Consider the following 24,614-nt stretch of genomic DNA (forward strand, 5'->3'; position numbering starts at 1 on the left):
ACATTAAGAAATCATTAGTTTTATGATCATTAATGAATGTTTATCAATGGTGGTTTACTGTGCGTTAATGTGCCTACAAATGATTAACAAATAATTTAATAACCATGACCAAATCATTAGTTATTCATAATTTAAGCATTAATGAATGTTTATAAAAAATAAATGAATAAATAAATAAAGAATAAAAACTTGCTGTGGTTGCTTATTTGTACATCCAACACATTTTTTAAAATATAAAAAATAATATGAATATATGAACAAGAACGACATATTTTTAAAAATATGAAACTGTAAACCTGCTTTCTTCATGCTGCTTTCATTTAAAACATCTTACAGCCACCTAGAAGTGACAAAAGAAATAACAGTAGTTGCTGGCCTGATAGTTTGATTAGAGTTTTTAATTGCTTGCTAATATTTAGTGTTATAGTAATGCGGTTGAATGTCTGATGACCAATTTATAACTCTCTCTCTCTCGCTCTCTCTCTCTCTCTCTCTCTCTCTCTCCCCGCCTTTTCCTTCCCTTCCCACCCTGAGTCGAATAGAGTGGAGTGGTCAGTGAGCTGAAAGAATAGATTTCGGATTTGGTGTGTGTGAAATGTGAACACTCAGTCAGAAAGGACAGTTCTTGGGACAGAGAATTTGACTTCAAGTTCCTTTACTTCAAGTTCCAAACTGCCTTTGGAAATGTGTAATACTGTGCACTGCCACCTGCAAAACTGGAAAACCCCAATGGAATGTGTTTATTTCTGATGCCTACAACACTTGGATAATTTTGCTTGGATTTCCAAATAGAAAAGCAGGATTTAAGTAATGATTTACCTCATCTACCTTTTGTGTTTCATCAGCATGTCAGGTAAGTTGATCAAAACTACAAAATTTTCACCCACTAAACATTTTATAATTTTTATTAAATTCCATGCTAACACTGCAAGGATATTGACAATATCGTAAAAGCAATTGGGGCTGGGGTAGAGTAATAATAGCCCGAGCTTTATGAAAGGCTTCTATCATGAACATAGAAACACGCTTCTAGATTTCTACAATAAGCCTAAGAATTTCTCTTTATCTGGAGCTGGAGTGTGCTAAACTCTTGTCTGCTTCTTTATGAACATACTCTGACATGGTGCAATAAAATATAGCTGAGCCTTTAGTCACTGTGCCTTGTAGATCAGGGTTATTATGGTTATATTGTGGTTTTCCATTCAATTTAGTAATTTAGCCCGCTTTAAATGGTTGTTTACATTTTGGTTTATATATTTTTAAAACATTATTATATTTATGACATATAATTTGTATTTTATGTAAACATATATCAAGTGTCATTATATATATATATATATATATATATATATATATATATATATATATATATATATATATATATATATATAATTTCTAAACATGTATTGTGTAAATTATATATATATATATATATATATATATATATATATATATATATATATATATATATATATATATATGTGTGTGTGTGTGTGTATAAAATGTATACATATACATATGAATCGGTTTTACTTTGAAGAAGTTTCAACATTGTTTTATATTTTCATAATTTTTACTATGTTTCCTAAATATGCTATTTAACGATTTCACACTATGTCTATTAGTTTTAATGACATTTATTTATTTATTCATGCGTCCCTTCACTTCACTGTTTTTTGGTTACTTTTAATTTACTATACTATCTCTGTTGTGGGCACCTATGGCTCATCCTTGCTTCCTGGTATTGTTCTTGCCATGCAGACAGGGAATGTGGTGGAATGGCAGGATGTGGATGAGTAGACCTGTGATAAGAGTTCACATTGTTTGAATTCATGTGGTATTGGTTTATAATTAAATCTGTTCTAGTCTTCCTAAATAATTAAATAACTGTGCCCCTACTGCTGATGTACCTTATACACTGACAGTTGCAAGGTAACACTTACTGTATTGTTTTGATAATCTGAGAGTCATTAGTGTATTAGTAGCAGTCTACTAAAATCACTAACCATGAACTGGACTATCCAAATTCATTGAAGGAAAAAGGGCCAAGCGGCAACAACCATACATAACATTTGACATGTTGTTGAGAATCTGCTGAAAGTGCATACCTACATGTCCACATAATGTGAACAATATGTGATAACATGAGAAAAGAAGTGCTCATGTGAGAAAATCGCATCTGAATACCATATGACTGAAAAGACTGAAGAGAAAAAAAGTGAGGAGAAATGAATCATATAAAACAAAAAATTCATGTGAAAATGAGAACACACGTACTACATGTGAAAAGTCCATTATATGTGAAAAATGTATGAAGCATAACATGAGAATTGTCTAAAAGCCACATGTGTAAAATTCACATATGAAGTTTGTGTAACTGTAATTAAGTCTTATAATAAGATATCAAATATTGATATCTTGGGGGTAATTTTTTGTTATAAAGACATAATGGTCCAAAAGGCTGCCTCTTGCAGTAGATCTTTAGTCCATGGATGTTCAGAGGTAAATATGTGTATACTATAATGTGTGTATACCCTCTCCAGATGCAGTCATGGATCTCACCATGAGGTCAAATGGGAGAAATTCTTCACAGAACTTTGCCCTCTCCTGCATCACAGGGGAGCGCAACACTGATGGATTAGAGCTTAGCATTAAAAAAGACAACAGCATAATGCGTATGACAAACATGCCTCGTTTCACTGTGCAAAAGCTTCGCTCTACAGAAGTGCTGGCTTCTGGTTTCAGTGGCATGGAGCACAAAGGCATCTTTTACTGCCATTTGAAGCAGGGCTCAAATCACCAGACCACTGTCACTCTCATCAGCAACTACAATAAAGGTAAGTGTTTTCACAGGTTTTTGAAGCTTGGTAAGAAGTTCAAGAGAAGAGGTTATATCTGCTCATATTGTTTATTTTCTTTAAGGTCAATTCAGACCACAGAGGCTCTCCCTTGTGAGTAATAAAGGAGACACGGTACATCTGGCAATGGAAGTTGTGGGCAAGGAGCAAAGAGATGTCACATGGAAATTTAACGGTAAGGGATTCACAATTGCAGATGGTTGCAGTTCTTGATGCAATTAGCCTTAACATGGTAGGTCTAGATATATCATGGTAGGTCTAGATACATTTTACAATTAGAAATTTTATCACATTCTTCAATAATTACTCCCAACAACAAATGGGTTACCTCAGAGTTCTGTGGTTTCCTACCACCTCCAAAAAACATGTTAGTAGGTGGATTGGCTGTGTTAAATTGGCACTAGGTCTGAATGAGTGTGTGGATGTGTGTGTGCATGGTGCCCTGCGTTAGACTGGAATCCCATCCAGGGTGTATTCCTGCCTCTCTCCTAGTGTTTTCTCTGATCCACGGCAACCCTGACCAGGATAAAATGGTTATGAATGAATGAATGAATGAATGAATGAATTACTGTGTGTTCCAGGGAATTATCACTACATGACCAACTGGGGAGATGTTGAAAATCGGACTGCAGTCCACACCATTTATAATGTTATGCAGACCAATGCAGGGATATACAGTGCAAGCTATGTAGGAGACAGCCCCATCTACGGAGCCTGGATGCATCTAATTGTTCGCGGTATTGTAGTCATGTCTGAGTATTTGGTGTTTAATCCAAAGTGTACAGTGCCCTCCACTAATATTGGCACCCTTGGTAAATATGAGCAAAGAAGGCTGTGAAAAATTGTCATTATTGTTTAACCTTTTCATCTTTTGCTTAAAAAATATTCTGCTCCCCTGGATATCAAACAATTGCAAACACAACACAGGTTTATTTTTTAAAAAAAATCTTTGTTAAATATAGGTGTGCAGCAATTATGGGCACCCCTATGAATTCATATAAGAAAAATATATTTAAAGTATATTCCCATTGATATTTAAAAAAAAAAAAAAAAAATGTATACCTGGGTGACTAGGAACAGGAAATGTTCAACCATGACTTCCTGTTTCACAGGGGTATACATATGAGGTAACAAATAGGCCAAATTTCCTATGTCATTCATAACAATGGGTAAGACCAAGAAATATAGCTGTGGTGTGCAGCAAAAGGTTGCTAAGCTTCACACAACTGGGAAGTGGCTATAAGAAAATAGCAGAAGCATTTAAAATGCCCATTTCCACCATCAGGGCAATAATTAAGAAGTTATAAAGTTAATAAATGTTATGAATCAACTTGGAATTGGACGTGTGTCTATATCGTTTCAACACACTCTGAAGAGGATGGTTCGAGTGGCCAAAAAATCTCCAAGGATCACAGCTGGAGAATTGCAGAATTTAGTTGCGTCTTGGGGTCAGAAAGTCTCCAAAACTACAATCCGAAGTCACCTACATCACCACAAGTTGTTTGGAAGGGTTTCAAGAAAAAAGCCTCTACTCTCATCCAAATACAAACTTTAGCGTCTTCAGTTTGCCAGACACTACTGGAACTTCAAATGGGATCGGGTTCTATGGTCAGATGAAACCAAAATAGAGCTTTTTGGTAATAAGCACCAGAGGTGGTTTTGGCGCACACAGAGAGGTAGCCATATGGAAAAGTACCTCATGCCCACGGTTAAATATGGAGGTGGCTCTTTAATGTTTTGTGGCTCTTTTTCTGCCAGAGGACCTGGACATTTTGTTAGGATACATGACATCATGGACTCAAATATCAGCAGATATTAAATGTAAACCTGACTGCCTCTGCCAGAAAGCTTAAAAAGGGCCGTGGTTGGATCTTCCAGCAGGACAATGATCCAAAACATACATCAAAACCAACACAAAAATGGATTACTGACCACAAAATCAAGGTCCTGCCATGGCCATCCCAGTCCCCTGACTTGAAACCCATAGAGAACCTGTGGGGTGAACTGAAGAGGAGAGTCCACCAGCGTGGACCTTGTAATTTGAAGGATCTGGAGAGATTCTGTATGGGGGAATGGTCTCAGATCCCTTACCATGGATTCTCCAACCTCATCAGGCATTATAGGAGAAGACTCAAGGTCTTTATTATTATTTATTATTTATTTTATATAAACCTGTGTTTTGTCTGCAATTGTTTGATATCAATGACAACAGAGTATTTTTGTTCATTTTTTGAACAAAAGATGAAAAGGTTAAACAATAAAGATAACTTTTCACAGCCTTCTTTGCTCATATTCACCAAGGGTGCCAATATTAGTGGAGGGGACTATATATGTACATTCAAAATTTGTACGTGTTTGTTATTCCTTACATAATTTTGTAATTTTTGTTTACCTAGATTGTCCAAAGAACAAATGGGGCACATCCTGTGACAAGGAATGTCCTGAGTGTCTTAATGGTGGTGTTTGTCATGACAAAGATGGAGACTGTGTTTGTCCTCCTGGCTTCATGGGGACACGCTGTGAGACAGGTAATGTGCCATTAGAGACACAGAAATCAGGTCACTGGCTCAGGTTGTAAGCCAATGATCAGTTATTTTCTCTAGAGATATTTAGCTAATTAATTAGGAACACCTCCTCTGACAGGTTTAACAGGTCAGTGTATTAAATACCCTTTGTGTTTATGTGGCTTGTAGCATGTCGAGAGGGCATGTTTGGACGAAACTGCCAGGAATCCTGTAAGGCAGAAAATGGATGCCAGGGCCAGACCTTCTGCCTTGTTGAGCCTTATGGCTGCTCCTGTGCAAGTGGCTGGCATGGACATCACTGCAACAAACGTAGGTTTGACGGGTTACATTTAGTAAACACAGTTGGTGGAATTTTAGAAGTAGTCGCTCAGTGACTGAGGTTCTGGGCTTGATGGAAATCTTGAGAATTCAAATCCCAGGACTACCAAAAAATAACTGTTAGGCTTAGGGTAATGACAAAACAATTTCCCTACTGAGAAATTAAATAAAAACAATACTAATAAAGATGAAGATGATAAATATTATGTTCGGGATATGACTGAAATAGGATCTCTGTAAGATAAGGGTTTTTGCAGGACTGTCCCAAAAACAACTCTATAACCTTACTGGCAAGCTTACCCCCTGTGAGATGCTGACTGGTCTGAAAAGATCTAGTAGTAGTGCAATATGCAAAAACATTATTGATGGTAGTAAACTAACAGTATAACTGGTAAAACTGTCCTGTGGAGTAAATATCAGCCTTAAAGTTGCAGTATTTAAATGGCTCAAAAATGTCACTATTCAATACGCTGTATGTACAATGACCATGAACACTAGAAATATTCTGTAATAGTAGAAAATAAGTACTGTTTTCAGGTAAAAGCAGATTTACAAAGGCTCCAAAAGTTTTTATTATTTTTTTATTTATTTTCAAATCTCTTCCTCAAAATAAACCCAATTTAATTTCAGATAAAAAAAGTTATAGACATGAAACTTCATGGGCGGTATGTTAACATCAATAGATAGTGAATGGTTCTTGCTAATCTTCATCTTGTTCTTTAGCCTGTCCGGAGGGAATGTATGGAGCTGACTGCCGTCTGAGCTGCAATTGTAAAAACAAGGGCAAATGTAGTCGCTTCAGTGGCTGCCAATGTCCTACTGGTTGGAGAGGACAACACTGTGAGAAACTAGGTTAGCCTTTACTGTGTTTTTATCCTATTGACCTGCACCTGTACAATGGAGTTTACTTGTTCTTTATGTAACGATTTATCTGTTTTAATATTTTCCTTCAGATCATGCTCCCCAAATCCTTGGCATGCCGAGGAACCTGGAGTGGAACCTGAACTCCAGCCCAAAAATCTTATGCTCTGCCACAGGCAATCCTCTTCCCAGCCACAACAGCTTTGAGCTACGCAAACTGGACAGCACAGTTCTTAAGGTAAAAAACATATTATGCTGATAGTAATGTATGCTTCTGGAAAAGCATAATTCCTGTTGTACAACCCCAATTTCGAAAAAGTTGGGACAGTATGGAAAATGCAAAACAACAAACAAAAAGAGTCATTTGAAAATTCAATTCACCCTGTACTATATTGAGAACACATTATTAACACATTATTTGATGTTTTACTTTGTGAATTTCAAATCTGATGACTGCAACACACGCCAAAAAAGTTGGGACAGTCGATTGTTTACCACTGTGTAACATCACCTTTTCTTTTAATAACACTTATTAAGTGTTTGGGCGCTGAGTGAAGACACCAGTTGGTTAAGTTTAGCAAGTGGAATTTTCCCCCATTTATCCATTATCCATTTCTTCAGCTGTGCAACTGTACGAGGCCTTCGTTGTCTTATTTTGTGCTTCATAACGCACCACACATTCTCAATCAGAGACAGGTCAGGACTGCAGGCAGGCCATGCTAGCACCCGCACTCTCTGCTTACGCAACCATGCGCTTGTAATCCGGGCAGAATGAGGTTTGGCGTTGTCCTGCTCTGGGTGGCAGTATATGCTGCTCCAAAATGTGTACATATCTTTCTGCATTAATGCTGCCCTCACAGATGTGCAAGTTACCCATGCCATGTGCACTGACACACCCCGATACCATGACAGACGCTGGCTTTTGGACCTGACGCTGATAACAGCTTGGATGGTCCTTTTCCTCTTTGGCCCGGAGAATACGACGGCTGTTTTGTCCAAAAACTATTTGAAACGTCGACTCCTCGGACCACAAAACACGATTCCACTGTGCTACTGTCCATCTCAGATGAGACTGAGCCCAGAGAAGTCGGTGGCGCTTCTGGACAGTGTTGATGTATGGCTTCTGCTTTGCATAGTAAAGCCTTCACTTGCATCTGTGGTTTTTGGCCTTGCCCTTTACGCAATGAGATTTGACCGGATTCCTTGATTCTTGTAATTATATTGTGCACTGAGGAAAGTGAAATGCCCAAAATCCTACTGATATGTCTTTGGGGAATCTTGTTCTCAAAGTGTTAGATTATTCACTGATGCATGTGTTGGCAGATTGGCGAGCCTCCACCCATCCTTGCTCTTGAAGGACTAGGCCTTTTTTGGAGGCTCCTTATATACTATGATTAGATGATTGCCTCACCTGTTTCACATCACCTTCTTATTTCAACTTGTCACATTGCTATTAGTCCTAAATTGCCCCTGTCCCAACTTTTTTAGAACGTGTTGCATGCATCAATTTCAAATGGAACGTTTGCAGTTGATTAAGTAAAACACAAAATACCTTGTCTTTGACTTGTATTTAAACAAAAAACATATAAAGTACATTTACTCACTCTTTGTTTTTATTCACATTTTCCATACTGTCTCAGCTTTTTCGGAATTGGGGTTGTACTATGAATGCTGATTTAGTAAATTGATTTAGCCATCTTATTTAAGATGACATGGACATTCTATACTACAGTTTGTATACTATGTAAAATGTTTGTTTAAAGGCAATCCAAAAACTCTGATTTTTTGGTTCAACAGGCCTCCCACACCACAATGGACTCAAATAAGAGCACAGCTCAGTTTGAGATTCCACGCTTGACTGCTGAGCATGGGGGGCTCTGGGAATGTCGGGTCTCGACTAAGGGAGGCCAGGACTTCTGTAAGTTCAACCTGACTGTTAAAGGTGAGGCATACGTGTATACTTTTCTGGTTATTTGACAAAAAAAAAAGCCATCTTAAGATATAGGACATCAAAGTTTTGAGACTCCCAATTGTGAAACTGTAAATTACTGTGATTTACATTTACAGCTCAGAAAGACTTACACTTTAACATGATTTCAAATGAATATTATTAAAAGTGAGAAGCATTTAGTAAGTAGCTTTTTACTACATGGGCCAAACACAAGTAGAACCTTATTATTCTGTAAGCTCTAATACTGTTTGTTTTTTAAGATTCTATCTGTCTATTTCTTATTCAGCATTCTTTAATAACTAATAACTAATAACTAAATAATATCTAATTAATAACTAAATAATTAATAAATGGTATAACACAGAGCGAGAGAGAGAGAGAGAGAGAGAGAGAGGAGTTGATTACGTGCTCTGTGTTCAAAAATGACTTTATGTAGTTAACTCATTTTTGAACCAAATTTCATATAAAACCTTATAATACTGAGATTGCTGACTGATGGAATGACTCATATTTTCATAAATCTTTAACAAGTGCCCCCCTGTCCAACCACTCCTCCAAAACTGATCGAGAAGAGCAGCAAACAGCTCATTGTAAAGCCTGTAGAGAGCTTCAAAGGTGATGGGCCCATTTTGTCTAAAAAGATCAGCTATAAGCCCATGGAGTCAGAACACCCCTGGTCTTCTATTATAGGTGGGAAATGCTTATTTTGTTACTCAATTTAATAGAAATCAATAAATCACTCCACATGCTAAATGATACTAAACGCTTTTTCTTGTTTTGTTTTGTGTTTGTTTTTTGTTTTTGTTTTTCTCATTTTCAGTGTACGGTAATGAACCAATTACACTAATGAACTTGAAGCCCACGACCAGATATAAGGTTCGGGTGCAGCTTACTCGGCCAGGAGATGGAGGAGAGGGGCCTTCGGGTCCAGAGGCTATCATGGAGACTGACTGTCCAGGTGAGTGCATTATGACACCATGACAACGACATGTGGAAGCAATCAAATGTGATCTGAAAAGAGTATACAGGAAAGTTTCAGAATAATGAAGTAATGTATGAATAGACAGTGCCATAACTTCTATTGGTGCTCCTCTAGTTCCTTAAAAGGCAGAGCTTTAAATTTTATTCTGGCGGTTGTGACTAAAAGGAAGAAGGGTCTGAAGTCAAGGTCTTGACTTTTTTGTGAGTCAGATCTCTTTTGGCTAGAATGTATTTCAGGCTTAGTCTGCTGCAGATTTTGAACGGGCTCCAAAGTCTGGGCTGGTCCGTGAGGTGCAGCAGACAGGTTCTGACTGCGTATTATGCCATTAGAGGCCACAGCCAGGCTGGAGATTGATTTCAGCTCTCAAGAGGGGTGAAACGCCACGGTGAATTAGTGCCTGTCAGGTGGTCCAGGTGAGGCCAGTGGATTTTTAGCACAGCTCTACAGGTCAAACAATTACAAGCTAATCAGCTGTGGTAGCTTTCAGCCTGCCTCAAAGCCATATCCCATGCACCTCAACAGCCAGGGTAAAGCAACTCTTTCTAGCCACTAAGTGGCACTCATAAATAGTGGATAGTGATAGATGTTCTCTAATGGGTTCGATGTCTTGTAGAATGATTGTACTAACTAGGATCTGGGTTGTTTCATGGTGTTTCTGAGAAAAAAAGGATTACAGAAGAGTTAGCAAGAATTGTAAGTTTGTGTTTGTGGCCTTAATGTGAGCACCTTCTTTGTGCTCTTTAATCCTTCCTTGAAATAGTTGTTATTAAAGTTGAACTCAAAATAGGGGAAAATATAGGATGTTTTTGAGAATTTCGCAGTCCACAAAAAAGTAGAAAGAGGAATACTCAAATTTTTAGCTATATATTAACATGCTACGCTAATTTGCACATTTTCTCTCACCCACTCAAGGTCCCTCTTCCCCACGGAATGTCGAGGCTAACCCCTTGTCCATCAGCACTGTTCAGGTTCGCTGGGACCCTCCTGTGGATCCCAATGGAGGCATTGTGAAATACATCATTGAATACCAGCCAGTGGGACAAGACAACTTACACCCATGGGTGGACACTGATGATGGGAACAAGACCACCAAGGATGTAACAGCATTAAATGGCAGCACCTTATACCAGTTTCGTGTACGGGCTTTCTCAAAGGTGCCCGGAGAGTGGAGCAAGTTTGTGCAAGCCAAAACCCAAGGAGATGGTATGATATTAGAGGAAATAAATAAAGGCTGGGGCACACTTTTGTGTAGAATAACTCATGCATTTAATACATGTAGGAAGAACATGTCTTGTACTGTGATATTTTTATTTAGCACAGAATATTATTATTGCTTTATGTTCAGTAGTTGATGTTCAAGGATAATGTGTCCATCAGGTACTGCCAGCTTCATTCCAACCACTCAGGGGGTTGGAAGGCCTAGGAAGGAGGAGTATCAGCTGCTCTGGGCTGTGATTGGCTCAGTGGCAATCACCTGTGTCACCATCCTGCTAGCGCTACTGGTCCTCTTCTACATACGCAGATCCATTGTCAAACGCAGACGCACTTTCACCTACCAGTCTGGATCTGTGAGTGTACATATTTTTACATATTAGACATCTGATTTGTGGCTATTTTCAAATTAGAATAGTTTCTCTAATAATATTTCTGAACACTATTACACCCCAATCACTACCTAAACACACTTATACCTGCAAAGGGAGAAGAGACCATCCTGCAGTTCAACTCGGGGACTCTCACACTGACTCGCAGACCGAAGCCCACCCCAGAACCCCTAACCTACCCTATTCTGGAATGGGAGGACATCAAGTTTGAGGATGTCATTGGTGAAGGGAATTTTGGGCAAGTCATTAAAGCCATGATCAAAAAGGATGGGACCAAAATGAGTGCAGCAGTCAAAATGCTTAAAGGTGAGGCTCACATTTCAAACTACCATGCACTGCAAAATTAATAGAGATACGATAAGCATTTATTTTTTATTATTTGTTTGTGCAGAGTTTGCCTCAGAAAATGACCACCGTGACTTTGCTGGGGAACTGGAGGTGCTGTGCAAGCTGGGCCAGCATCCCAACATTATTAACCTTCTAGGAGCTTGTGAAAACAAAGGTGAGAGTGCCACCTATTGGTCATGCAGGCTACTCATTTACTGTAAACTAAGCAGCTACTTTTGATCACTTAGGCTATGTCTAATTTATGTCTAGTTAACCTGGAGAATTCAGGCTAAATTAATGCCAGCACTTTTAAAGGCAAAGATATAGTAGTTTATGTTTGCAGGTTATCAATTTCAGTCTTTATTAATCAATGGCAGGCCTATGTGAAAGGAAACATGAATTTATTTTTGTTGACTTGACAAGTGGTTCACATGTCATTGTTGAAGTGAACAACAATGAATTGAACAGAAGGAATTTTAAAACTGAAATACAGTGCATCCGGAAAGTATTCACAGCACTTCACTTTTTCCACATTTTGTTATGTTACAGCCTTATTCAAAAATGGATTAAATTCATGATTTTCCTCAAAATTCTACAAACAATACCCCATAATGACAACATGAAAGAAGTTTATTTTAAATCTTTGCAAATTTATTAAAAATAAAAAACAAAAAAAAAGCACATTTACATAAGCATTCACAGCCTTTGCCATGACACTCAAAATTGAGCTCAGGTGCATGCTGTTTCCACTGATCATCCTTGAGATGTTTCTACAACTTCATTGGAGTCAACCTGTAGTAAATTCATTTGATTGGACATGATTTGGAAAGGCACACACCTGTCTATATAAGGTCCCACAGTTAACAATGCATGTCAGAGCACAAACCAAGCCATGAAGTCCAAGGAATTGTCTGTAGACCTCTGAGACAGGATTGTATCGAGGCACAGATCTGGGGAAGGGTACAGAAACATTTCTGCAGCATTGAAGGTCCCAATGAGCACAGTGGCCTCCTTCATCCGTAAATGGAAGAAGTTTGGAACCAGCCGGACTCTTCCTAGAGCTGGCCGCCCAGCCAAACTGAGCAATCGGGGGAGAAGGGCCTTAGTCAGGGAGGTGACCAAAAACCTGATGGGCACTCTGACAAAGCTCCAGCATGTCTCTGTGGAGAGAGGAGAACCTTCTCTGTGGAGAGAGGAGAACCTTCTAGAAGAACAACCATCTCTGCATCACTGCACCAATCAGGCCTGTATGGTAGAGTGGCCAGACAGAAGCCACGCCTCAGTAAAAGGAACATGACAGCCCACCTGGAGTTTGCCAAAAGGCACCTGAAGGACTCTCAGACCAAGACCAAGACAAAGATTGAACTCTTTGGCCTGAATGGCAAGCGTCATGTCTGGAGGAAACCAGGCACCACTCCTCACCTGGCCAATACCATCCCTACAGTGAAGCATGGTGGTGGCAGCATCATGCTGTGGGGATGTGTTTCAGCGGCAGGAACTGGGAGACTAGTCAGGATCGAGGGAAAGATGAATGCAGCAATGTACAGAGACATCCTTAATGAAAACCTGCTCCAGAGCGCTCTGGACCTCAGACTGGGGCGAAGGTTTATCTTCCAACAGGACAACGACCCTAAGCACACAGCCAAGATAACAAAGGAGTGGCTACAGGACAACTCTGTGAATGTCCTTGAGTGGCCCAGCCAGAGCCCAGACTTGCACCCGATTGAACATCTCTGGAGAGATCTGAAAATGGCTGTGCACCGACGCTCCCCATCCAACCTGATGGAGCTAGAGAGATCCTGCAAAGAAGAATGGGAGAAACTGCCCCAAAAATAGGTGTGCCAAGCTTCTAGCATCATACTCAAAAAGACTTGAGGCTGTAATTGGTGCCAAAGGTGCTTCAACAAAGTATTGAGCAAAGGCTGTGAATACTTATGTACATGTGCTTTTTTGTTTTTTATTTTTAATAAATTTGCAAAGATTTAAAACAAACTTCTTTCACGGTGTCATTATGGGGTATTGTTTGTAGAATTTTGAGGAAAATATTGAATTGAATCCATTTTGGAATAAGGCTGTAACATAACAAAATGTGGAAAAAGTGAACATTGACAGATAATTTGGAGACACCGAAAAGCAATTTATTTTTGACTTTATTTTTGATACCACATACAGGCCTGCATCCTGTGACCTTAATGAATGAAGAGGATTATAGGATAAAACTATATCACTTTAAACTATGTTAAAAAATTAGGGTGCTAAGCCATATATTGTTTTAGCAATAACATTTTGCAGTTGATGCAAAATTTAACTGAAAACCACTGCAAGGTTGCTAAAATAGCCAAATATGGTCTAATGTGACCTATCTTCTTAGTTTTAGTCAGATCTCTTACTGCTGTACATGTAATTTTGTACAACTTAATGCGAGGAGCAAATGTCAATAGTCCATTGTGGACAGGGTCATTGGTGCCCAAGGCTCACTGATGCATGTGGGGAGCGAAGACTAGCCTTCATGCTGGCTTCATGCTTATGTTGGCTAAGATAGAAAGGTGTCAGAACACACAGTGCATTGCAGCTTGCTGCATATGGGGCGTCGTAGCCACAGACACGACAGATTTCCCATACTGACCCCTGTCCACCACCCAAGGCACCTACAATGGGCATGTGAACATCAGAATTGGACCATGGAGCAATGGAAGAAGGTGGCCTGGTCTGATGAATCACGTTTTGTTTTACTTCATGTGGACAGCCGGGTGCATGTGTGTTGCTTACCTGGGGAAGAGATGGCACCAGGGATGCACTATGGGAAGAAGGCAAACCAGCAAAGACAGTGTGATACTCTGGGCAATATTCTGCAGGGAAACCTTGGGTCCTGGCATTCATGTGGCTGTTACAGTACTTTGACACGCACCACCTACCTTAACATTGTTACAGACCAAGTACGCCCCTTCACAGCAACTGTATTCCATAATGGCAGTGGCCTCTTTCAGCAGGATAATGCTCCCTGCCATGCTGCAAAAATTGTTCACGAATGGTTTGAGGAACATGACAAAGAGTTCAAGGAGTTGACTCGGCCTCCGAATTCCCCAGGTCTCGATCCGATTGAGCATCTGAACAAACAAGTCCGATCCATGGCAGCCCCACCTCACAACGTACGGCACTTAAAGGATCTGCTGCTAACGTTTTGGTGCCAGATACCACAGCACACCTTCAGTGGTCTTGTGGAGTCCATGCCTCAATGGGTCAGAGCTGTTTTGGCAACACAATGGGGACCTACACAATATTTAGCAGGTGGTTTTAATGTTATGGCTGATCACAGTCCTTCTAACACTTTGATCAGCATAGAAAGGGCTTAGCCCTTTTACTAAATAATATGCAGGATTACAGTAAATCAGCTATTGAGTGAATTCTACCCTAGAAATCGATAAATATTCATATTAATGGACGATTTTGCATTTTACAGACTTTTTTTTGTTTTGTTTTGTTTTGAAAAACAGAGTAATATTATCTTATAATTTGCCTCAGTGATTGTAAAAATAAATTAAAAAAGCAAGCAAGTAGATTTTCAAGACAAAATTTGCACTTTTTTTTTTTAACCTTTTTTAATCCCGATGCTTCTTTTTCTTGTTTTTGTTTGTCACTTTTGATCCGCAGGTTACTTATACATTGCTATTGAGTACGCTCCCTATGGAAATCTTCTGGATTTCCTGAGAAAGAGCCGAGTTCTGGAGACAGATCCAGCGTTTGCTAAAGAACATGGCACTGCATCCACGCTTACTTCCCAGCAGCTCCTGCAGTTCGCCGCAGATGTGGCAACAGGCATGCATTACCTTAGTGACAAACAGGTAAGCAGATAACCACTATACACATATACATATACATACTACTGAAAGTGATCATTCTTAGCAATGAACAGATTTGCAGTGCTCTTTTACATAGTAGTAATGTCCTGTAGCACTGACATTGTACTTTTTCTAATCTATAATGATCTCATAATAATGTTCTGTAAATATTGTCATCAATTAGTAACACCATTTTTTTTTTTTTTTTACATTTATTTATTATGCTCTCCCAGTTTATTCACAGAGATCTGGCAGCCAGAAACGTACTGGTTGGAGAAAATCTGGTGGCGAAAATTGCTGATTTTGGACTCTCACGTGGAGAGGAGGTGTATGTCAAAAAGACCATGGTGAGTAAAGTATTTTGAATTGTGCAAGTGAATAAGAAATTCGTGAGAAACGTGAGAACGTGACCGACGGAATGGTCTCTCAACAGCCAGAAATACTAACTGACAGAACCATAATAAAGTGTTAGATATGCTGTGAATACCAAATGTGCATGTGAATCACACTTTAAAAAAATGCCAAAATAATTTGAGGTGTCTGAGGTGTTAATAGATACAGTTTAGTTGTAGCATTTATCGATTTTTGACTGCTTGCTACAGCAATACAGGAGACACCTGCAAACTAGTCTTTTCTGCGGTTTTCAACTAAAATTTGCAGTCAGAGCACACACAAATAAAATTTGACGATGAGGGGGAGAAAAATAATTCAGTGAAGTGAAAAGTGTGTGTGAAGTGGGTGTGAAAAATATTGTGTTTTTAGTGCTTCTGGTACTGGTTAGTTACATTTTATGCTGACTTTGTACCTGCAAATTTGTAAACCTTGGACTTATGAGCCAATAGAATAGAAGAAGACAGGATTGTGGTCACTTTGGTTACTGTAGGGGCTTCTCCTACAGTTCATGCTAGACATAACAAGCTGCACTGCACATACAAGCAAAAATGGTGTTACAAAAAGAAACTGTTTTCTTACTGTTTGGAACGTATCTTAAAAAATAAGATGCAGACTGTGAACCAGACATGTTAATGTTAATTTTGTAACAGCTCCAATATTGTCTAGGGATTATATGTTAAAATTCTTTTCTCTCTCTCTCTCTCTCTCTCTCTCTTTCTCTCTCTCTCTCTCTCTCTCTCTCTCTCTCTCTCTCTCTCTCTCTGCTTGTTACAGTTGTCTTGTTTGCAGTGTTGGCATATCTCACATTTTAGCACTGTCATAAACCTCACATGCATACATGCACCGGATTTACATATTAGCGCAGTATATTATCTAAAATAACATACACAGTCGAATGGTAGGAAAAAACATCATCAGATTCTCCTGATTAACCTTAAATCTTGCATGCTGTTACTTCATGTACAACATATTACATTGAATGTTTACATTATACATTAGGTTTAGAATAATTTCAAACATAAAATGGCCCACTGAGCTCAAAATGACTTTAGAGTTATTAAAGTACTAAATTTAATCACGAATCAACTCATCTTCCCTCAGGGAAGACTTCCTGTACGATGGATGGCCATTGAATCCCTCAATTACAGTGTCTACACCACAAAGAGTGATGTGTAAGTATCTTTTACAAATGTGTGTGCCAATAATTCATCCTGAGTTCATCTCTTCAGTACTTTAAACTAATTAAACAAAACAGGTTAAAATGGTTCAACCTTATCCCTGTGAGTATTTTTTGTGGTTAAGCCCATAGAAAGTGTGTAGTGAAAATAAAATTTCAAGGAATACTATATGAATAGTGTGGTGCTTGAACGTTTGTGGTGCAGAATGTTCTATATATCTGCATAAATATGACCTAAAATATCGTCAGATTTTCCCACAAGTCCTAAAAGTAGATAAAGAGACCCCAGTGAAACAAATGAGACAAAAATATTATACTTGGTCATTTATTCATTAAGGAAAATGATTCAAGAGTACATATCTGTGAGTGGCAAAAGTATGTGAACCTCTAGGACTAGCAGTTAATTTGAAGGTGAAATTAGAGTCAGGTGATTTCAATCATTGGGATGATAATCAGGAGTGAGCGTCCTGTTTTATTTAAAGAACAGGGATCTATCAAAGTCTGATCTTCACAACACATGTTTGTGGAAGTGTATCATGGCACGAACAAAGGAGATTTCTGAGGACCTCAGAAAAAGAGTTGTTGAAGCTCATCAGGCTGGAAAAGGTTACAAAACCTCTCTAAATCTCTAAAGAGTCTGGACTCCACCAATCCACAGTCAGACAGATTGTGTACAAATGGAGGAAAATCAAGACCATTGTTACCCTTCCCAGGAGTGGTTGAGCAACAAAGATCACACCAAGAGCAAGACGTGCAATAGTCCATGAGGTCACAAAGTAACCCAGGGTAACTTCTAGGCAGCTAAAGGCCTCTCTCACATTGGCTAATGTTAATGTTCATGAGTCCACCATCAGGAGAACACTGAACAACAATGGTGTGCATGGCAGGGTTGCAAGGAGAAAGCCACGGCTCTCCAAAAAGAACATTGCTGCCCTTCTGCAGTTTGCTAACAATCACATGGACAAACCAGAAGGCTACTGGAAAAATGTTTTGTAGACAGAGAGACCAAAATAGAACTTTTTGGTTTAAGTGAGATGTTTGGAGAAAAGAAAACACTGCATTCCAGCATAAGAACCTTATCCCATCTGTGAAACATGATTGTGGTAGTATCATGGTTTGCTGCATCTGGGCCAGGACGGCATGTCATCATTGATGGAACAATGAATTCTGAAGTATACCAACAAATTCTAAAGGGAAATGTCAGGACATCTGGCACATGAACTCTCAAGAGAAAATCTCAAGAGAAAGTGGGTCATGCAGCAAGACAATGATCCTAAGCACACAAGTCATTCTACCAAAGAACGGTTAAAGAAGAATAAAGTTATTGTTTTGGAATGGCCAAGTCAAATTCCTGATCTTAATCCAATAGAAATGTTGTGGAAGGACCTGAAGCAAGCAGTTCATGTGAGGAAACCCACAAACATCCCAGAGTTGAAGTTGTTCTGTACTGAGAAATGGGCTAAAATTCCTCCAAGCCGATGTGCAGGACTGATCAGCAGTTACCGTAAACATTGAGTTGCAGTTATTGCTGCACAAGAGGGTCACACCAGATACTGAAAGCAAAGGTTCACATACTTTTGCCACTCACAGATATGTAATATTGGATGGATAATTTGCCTCAATAAATAAATGACCAAGTATAACATTTTTGTCGCATTTGTTTAATTGGGTTCTCTTTATCTAATTGTAGGACTTGTGTGAAAATCTGATGATGTTTTAGATGTTCATATTCAAGCAGAAATATCGAAAATTCTGCATCCCAAACTTTCAACTTTCTACTCTATATTATTCGCCATTTGGTCTAGCTGTTTTCTCAGTTTTTTTTTTATTTTAAGTATATTCTTGAGAACACTGTATCAGTTACTACAGTATAAAGTGTGTCACATCATGCTGTGGTTTCAGTGCAAAACAACAAATCATTCTGCGATCATCCTGTCTGTGTCCCTTTCCCATTGGTCACTGGGCAACTGATAAATATGAAGGGAGGAACTGATAACAAGGCAGGAAACTACAAAGCAGCTAGTGCTCCTAGGCCACAACGACTGTGTTAAAACCTTATTTTTAGCCACTAAAGAACTTGCTGTACTGACAAGATGAAAAACAAAGAAAGTACTGGTTGTTTTCTGCACTTACATTAAAGTTGGTAATGTACTGTAATGGTTGCAAAATAAAAATAGCGTTTGCAGGACACGTGCAGCTATAACCTTTTAAATCAGGGCTATTCAACTCAAATTTATGAAACTCCAGTTTTCTTCCCTTACAAAGGTCCAAATAAGTGACATGATAGACAAGACAGAATGGCGGCAAAAGTTACCTTTAAATGCTTAACCATTAGTGATTATGGCTATAACTAAGACGATTTGAAGTGGTTGTGTTTTGTTTTGTAGTGGAGCTTCACATTACTCATTTTGACTAAAACAGATGAGATGTGTTTTGAATTTGATGAGGGAGAGAGTAAAGACATATTTCTCTGTCCATTCTCTTTTCAATGTCAACTTTTTTTTTTTAAACAAGCCATGCTGTTGAGGAACTTAGTGGTTAGCACGTTTGCCTTACACTGCCCGGGTTATAGGGTTCAACTCACGCCTCTGCCCTGTGTGCTTGGAGTTTGCATGATCTCCCCGTGCTTCAGGTTTTTCCTCCGCGTACTCTGCTTTCCTCCTTCGGTCCAAAGACATACACTGTAGGCTGATTGGCATTTCCAAATTGTCTGTAGTGTGTGAATTGGTTTGTGAGTGTGTGTGCGATTGTGCCCTGCAATGACCATCCAGGGTGGCCCAAGCTCCCTGGGATAGGCTCCAGGCTCCCTGCGACCCTGTGTAGGATAATCAGAGTGGAAAATGGATGGATGGATGTATGGATGGATGGATAGAAGTCATGCTGTCAGTTCACTAATCAGTCCAGAGAGGGTAAATGAAATGGAAAATCTATGAAAGTCTTTGAAATTCTTCCCATTGAGTTGCATTCAGCTAAATAATTTACATAAATGCATTGGATAAAGTGCAACAGAGGATCTGCTACAGAAGCCGAGCAAAACTACAGCCAGTTTTGCTTCATACGTTTGTCAGCTCGGTTACAGTGTTGTTGTTTTTTTTTCAAGTACTCAGTTCGGTCTGCTGAAATACACTTCAGCATCCAGACTACAGTCCACCACTTGACAGCCCCTGCTCGATGATTTAATTCTTTTCTCACAAGCCATAAAAATCACTTGAATGTAGTAATTTGTGTAGATAGGATGATGTCTGTGTAAATAGTATTTGATACGATGTGTACATAGTATCTTGTGTGCATAGTAGAGTCTGTGTACATAGGATGTTGAAGTACAAGGTGCATTTGAGTGTTTTCTATGTCTTCTAAATAAGGATAAAGCAGAAAGACGCTTTAAAATCTCTTAAGTAACTTTTCAATGATTAAAATTCCCAGGTCTACGAAGGACATGAAAGACATAAACGCTTGATTTTGATCCCGTCTCTGTCTTACACTTTCTCTTTAACTTTCAGCTGGTCTTTTGGGGTGCTCCTGTGGGAGATTGTAAGCTTAGGTAAGTTTGTATCCAGTTTGTATCCAGTTTGTATAATCACTACAGCCTCCATAAAAATCCTCCATAATAGCAACAGACAGAGACGAACTTGAGCAACAAGATCGAACACAGTTTAACACACAGAAACACACTTAAATTTCATGGTTTGCAGGAAATGTATTCCTCATCCCCAAACCAACCAGGTGAGTGTTGGTGTTGGATAAATAGACGGTGAATTGTTTTCTGCCACATTAAGCAATTATAAGCAAATTAAAAATAGATACACATATGTTTTGTGTATAAGTAGGTATACCAATGATCAAATATTATTATAAATTAATCAGAAAGATTCTCAGAGAAAAGGGCATTATTTACCACTTGTATAAGGGGAAACAAGATGGCTATGAATTACTAAAAGCAGTTGGGACATTAATGCATAATTCATAGTGTGACAATACTAATATTAAGTAAATGTTAGTTAATATGGCTAACAAAGAACAAAATTATCTGACTAAATGTCTGCATCGGTAATGTACAACAGACTGATTATTCAATTTGTTTTTTTGCATTATGAATTTAACATGGTTTTATTGCAACCCTGAACATGTGCACCTGACCCTTGATTAACCAAATCAGATGTTAAAGTTTGTAAATAATGAAAAACTAGTCAGTGTGAGGAACTGTTAACAACTAGGACTTATTTTCCATTAACAGCACATCCAGAAGTGTTTTATTCCTCGTATACCACAGCAATTTCCCAACAATTATTTATTCACTAAAGAATTACACATTATACATTTTATCCATGTATAGTTACATCTAACTTACAATACAACCGCTATCATTCGGTCACCAGCCTCTCTATTGTTCTCTGTCTTGAAGTTAATAAGGCAAAATAAAAACAGCTTTTTATGTTCGCGGGAAATCAGAAAGCACAAATTCCTCTGTGCTGAAGACTTTCTCTTCAGAGAAAACTGAAAACAAAAACAAACAAACAAACAAAAAAAGTTTCAGTTTTATCTCTGACTGTGACAAAGTGCTGACTCCTCCCAAAAATGCTAAATAAACACCTCACAGAAAACTTAATATCAACAAATACAGTTTTTTTTTCTTTAAACCTATTGATAGATTGTCCGGCATGTAAACCCCTCTGTTGTTGTTACAGTAGAAATAATAGCATATTAGAACAAGTGCATTAATATAAACTTGTGATTTGTCTTGCAGCCAGCACTACTAAGAGCTGCTGTATAGAAAATTTATCAGCACCTTCCGACCAATCAGAATTCAATATTCAACAATGCTTTGATATATGTTAAAATAATTGATAAAGAGTAGTGTATTCTGACATTTTAGACCATAGGTTTTGTTGGCATACAAGACCTAAGCAACGAACTAAAGGTTATTTTACAACAGGAGGCACTCCTTACTGTGGGATGACCTGCGCTGAGCTGTACGAGAAGCTTCCTCAGGGCTACAGGATGGAGAAGCCTAGAAACTGTGATGATGAAGTGTAAGGATTAAGCTCTTTAAGTGTCCGTGCTTCTTGCACAAAGAATGGCGTTATTTGCCAAGTTGAAGGTTTTTTTTGAAGTGCCATCCATTAGTAACAGAAACTACTAAGACAAAGCCAGTGATTCCTAGCTGTTATATGTAACTTTTCTTTCCAGGTATGATATGATGAGACAGTGTTGGAGGGACAGGCCTTATGAAAGGCCACCATTTTCTCAGATATCTGTTCAGCTGAACAGGATGCAAGAGGCAAGGAAGGTAAGGACCAGTAATGTAGCTCTCAGTGTTGGGGAATCTACTTTGCACTTGTTACTCAACAAACTCCAAGCTACTCATGATTGAAAATAGCTAAGCTACAGCCACACTGCCAATTTGATAAAGTAAGCCCTTTGCCATGTGAATCTTTCACCCTCATACACATTAATAATAATAACGTTTCCATGGATGTTCGATAGTCTTGTTTTCATCACTGGAAGAATACATTCACTGTAGCTTTTAGCTGCATTTTGAAAACAGCTCAGCTACTTCCATGCTACTAAAAATGTATTTAATTTAGTAACGTCGCCATAAGTAGATAGCTACTCTCTAACACTGGGAGATACATACATGCAGTCCAACTAGTGCCGTTTAACTGTCCATGCATCTGTACATCACTCTCACATAACTCCTCTATGTTTTTCGTACAGGCCTACGTAAACATGGCACTGTTTGAGAACTTTACCTACGCTGGAATAGATGCCACCGCCGAAGAAGCCTGACTACTCGCCCCCCCAGATTCCGGCAGGTTCCACAGTCCGAGGGAGGCTCAACACAGCAGGGCGATACGTTACTGCCAACCCCCTGTTGTTCGGTTCCATCGCTCAAAGAAGAGACACTCGCCCGGGACCATGGGCTGTAGAGGAAAGACTGTGAAAGGACACTTGTAGGGCTCCTACTCTCTTCCGTTAAACTGTGGATGATCTCAGATCATTGTTATACACTGGTCAGCTTGATGATATATCAGTGTTTGAATGCTCAACAAAAAAGGGCATCTAAAAGAGATCACATTTGTGCTGTCCCTGTACCTGCTGGGATCTGTGGGGATTTTGACAACTCTGTGAATATTTTGTTCTCTATTATGAGGCGCCTTGTAACATTGTTGCAATGGGGGAAAAAAACGTATGAATGTAATTCATACAGCTGGACATCGTTCTATGTAGCACTTAATATAATGACAGAAAACCAAGTGTACCGTAGTCATTTCAGCACAATATGTATACTGTATATTTGACCTTGGCTTATCGTATATGCTTGTAAAGACAGTGTTTATAAAGCTCACTTAACTTACTTAAACTAAAGGCTTATTCTGGCACGTGTCAGCTACCGAAAACAGCTTTTATCAAATTTGATGTCAATTTAATAAACAACGTGAGTTACGTAACTTACAGAATTTAGATCACATAAAATTATGTTATAACATATAACTATAGCCATATAATATATGGTTCCTGGATCCTCACCCACCCTGGGTTACTTTAGAATGTCTTGATAACTGACTTTGTATCTCTGTAAACGGGTATGTACGAGTCACATAATGCTGATGATGCTGGATGACAAACATCAGACGCAAAGTTGACAGTTTAGGAACAGAGGAATAATACATAACTCTGACATTACAGTGTCATAAGTTTGCCATAAGGATTCCTAAAAATCTTATAAACAGAAATATGAAACTCACTTTAAAAATCCAGAGAGAACATACATTTCTCTATTACGCTTTTAGAGTGTAATTCAATTCAATTTTGTTTGTATATATTACAGTATATAATAGCACACAGCAGCTTTATGGTGAAGTATTGTCACTGCTAAAACCTTCCCTATGCAGCAGTGTTATACAGCAGGGTTTCATGTCAGTGTTAGACGTGCTGATGTTTATTCATTCTTCCAATTTAACACCCGTTTTGTTGTCCCATTGTGCCAGTTTTTAATTTAGGTAGTCTTTATGACAGCTTCTTCTGTTGTAATAAGCCTTTATAAATGTTTAAGTTGTTTAGAAGCTCTTATGTAGGTGTTATGTAGTCGTATGAATATTTAAGTCATACTGTTTGTTTAGAAAACACCTTATCAAATCCCTTTTCTATGCATTTATTAGCAGTGATAGCAGCTACATAAATTTGTGTATCTGTCTGCATATACTACATGTACAGTTTTAAAAAAAAAAAAAATAACTGGAATTTCCATAAATTTCATTTTAATTTTTATAAATAAAGCATTTATACAGAAAGGACTTGTTACACAAATACATTATGTCTGATTATCTGGATGTTTTAGTTACAGCATGGAACAAAGACTATATTTTCTACGCATAACACACCCCCCCCTCCCCCCCCCTCTCTTTCTCTGTCTGTCAGTAGAGGTATTGAGGTTGGGCCTCTCGCATTCTGCAGCTCAGTGATCTGTCAGATGGTTTCCTCTCTAAGTGAGCCACAGGCACTGGACTTGTCATGTTGAGGACACTCAGTTTCCTTCCCACTAGCACACTTTCTCAAACTCTTGCTTAAACATAAACACGCTTATGTGCACACATTAGTAGTGTCAACAAGTAATCATTCTGCAAACAGTTCATTTTACTCATGCCTTTTTTATTTAATCATTGCTATTCTTAACATAAGAGATTTTTGCTTATTGATCTGCCAGCTTAAGAGGTGTTTGCACAGCAATAGTTGTCAAGCCACATGACAATAGCTTGATATTTTCTTGCTTTTTCTCAA

At 38.6% G+C, this 24,614-nt stretch overlaps 1 protein-coding gene across 1 annotated transcript; it reads left to right on the top strand.

The window, feature by feature from the left end:
• Positions 1–382: 382 nt before the first annotated feature.
• Positions 383–24,080, top strand: tie1 (tyrosine kinase with immunoglobulin-like and EGF-like domains 1). Its single transcript, XM_053636511.1, has 22 exons — positions 383–853; positions 2,544–2,837; positions 2,923–3,033; positions 3,440–3,595; positions 5,255–5,386; positions 5,552–5,692; positions 6,425–6,553; positions 6,655–6,800; positions 8,360–8,504; positions 9,045–9,203; positions 9,334–9,471; positions 10,408–10,698; positions 10,873–11,063; positions 11,195–11,405; positions 11,491–11,601; positions 15,078–15,268; positions 15,499–15,612; positions 16,760–16,830; positions 20,336–20,376; positions 21,769–21,865; positions 22,023–22,122; positions 22,551–24,080. Exons 1-22 carry the CDS (start codon positions 811–813, stop codon positions 22,620–22,622), a joined length of 3,084 nt encoding a protein of 1,027 aa, XP_053492486.1. The 5' UTR covers positions 383–810; the 3' UTR covers positions 22,623–24,080.
• Positions 24,081–24,614: the final 534 nt, after the last annotated feature.

Source organism: Ictalurus furcatus, chromosome 11 (genome assembly GCF_023375685.1).
Source record: "Ictalurus furcatus strain D&B chromosome 11, Billie_1.0, whole genome shotgun sequence".
NCBI classification, from domain to species: domain Eukaryota; kingdom Metazoa; phylum Chordata; class Actinopteri; order Siluriformes; family Ictaluridae; genus Ictalurus; species Ictalurus furcatus.

Bases quoted from the DNA above. Each gene is read 5' to 3' on its own strand.
- tie1 (XM_053636511.1), top strand. From the start codon at position 811: ATGATTTACCTCATCTACCTTTTGTGTTTCATCAGCATGTCAG. The intron at 3,596-5,254 runs GTATTGTAGTCA...TTGTTTACCTAG, and splicing joins GATGCATCTAATTGTTCGCG to ATTGTCCAAAGAACAAATGG. The intron at 11,602-15,077 runs GTGAGAGTGCCA...TTTGATCCGCAG, and splicing joins AGGAGCTTGTGAAAACAAAG to GTTACTTATACATTGCTATT.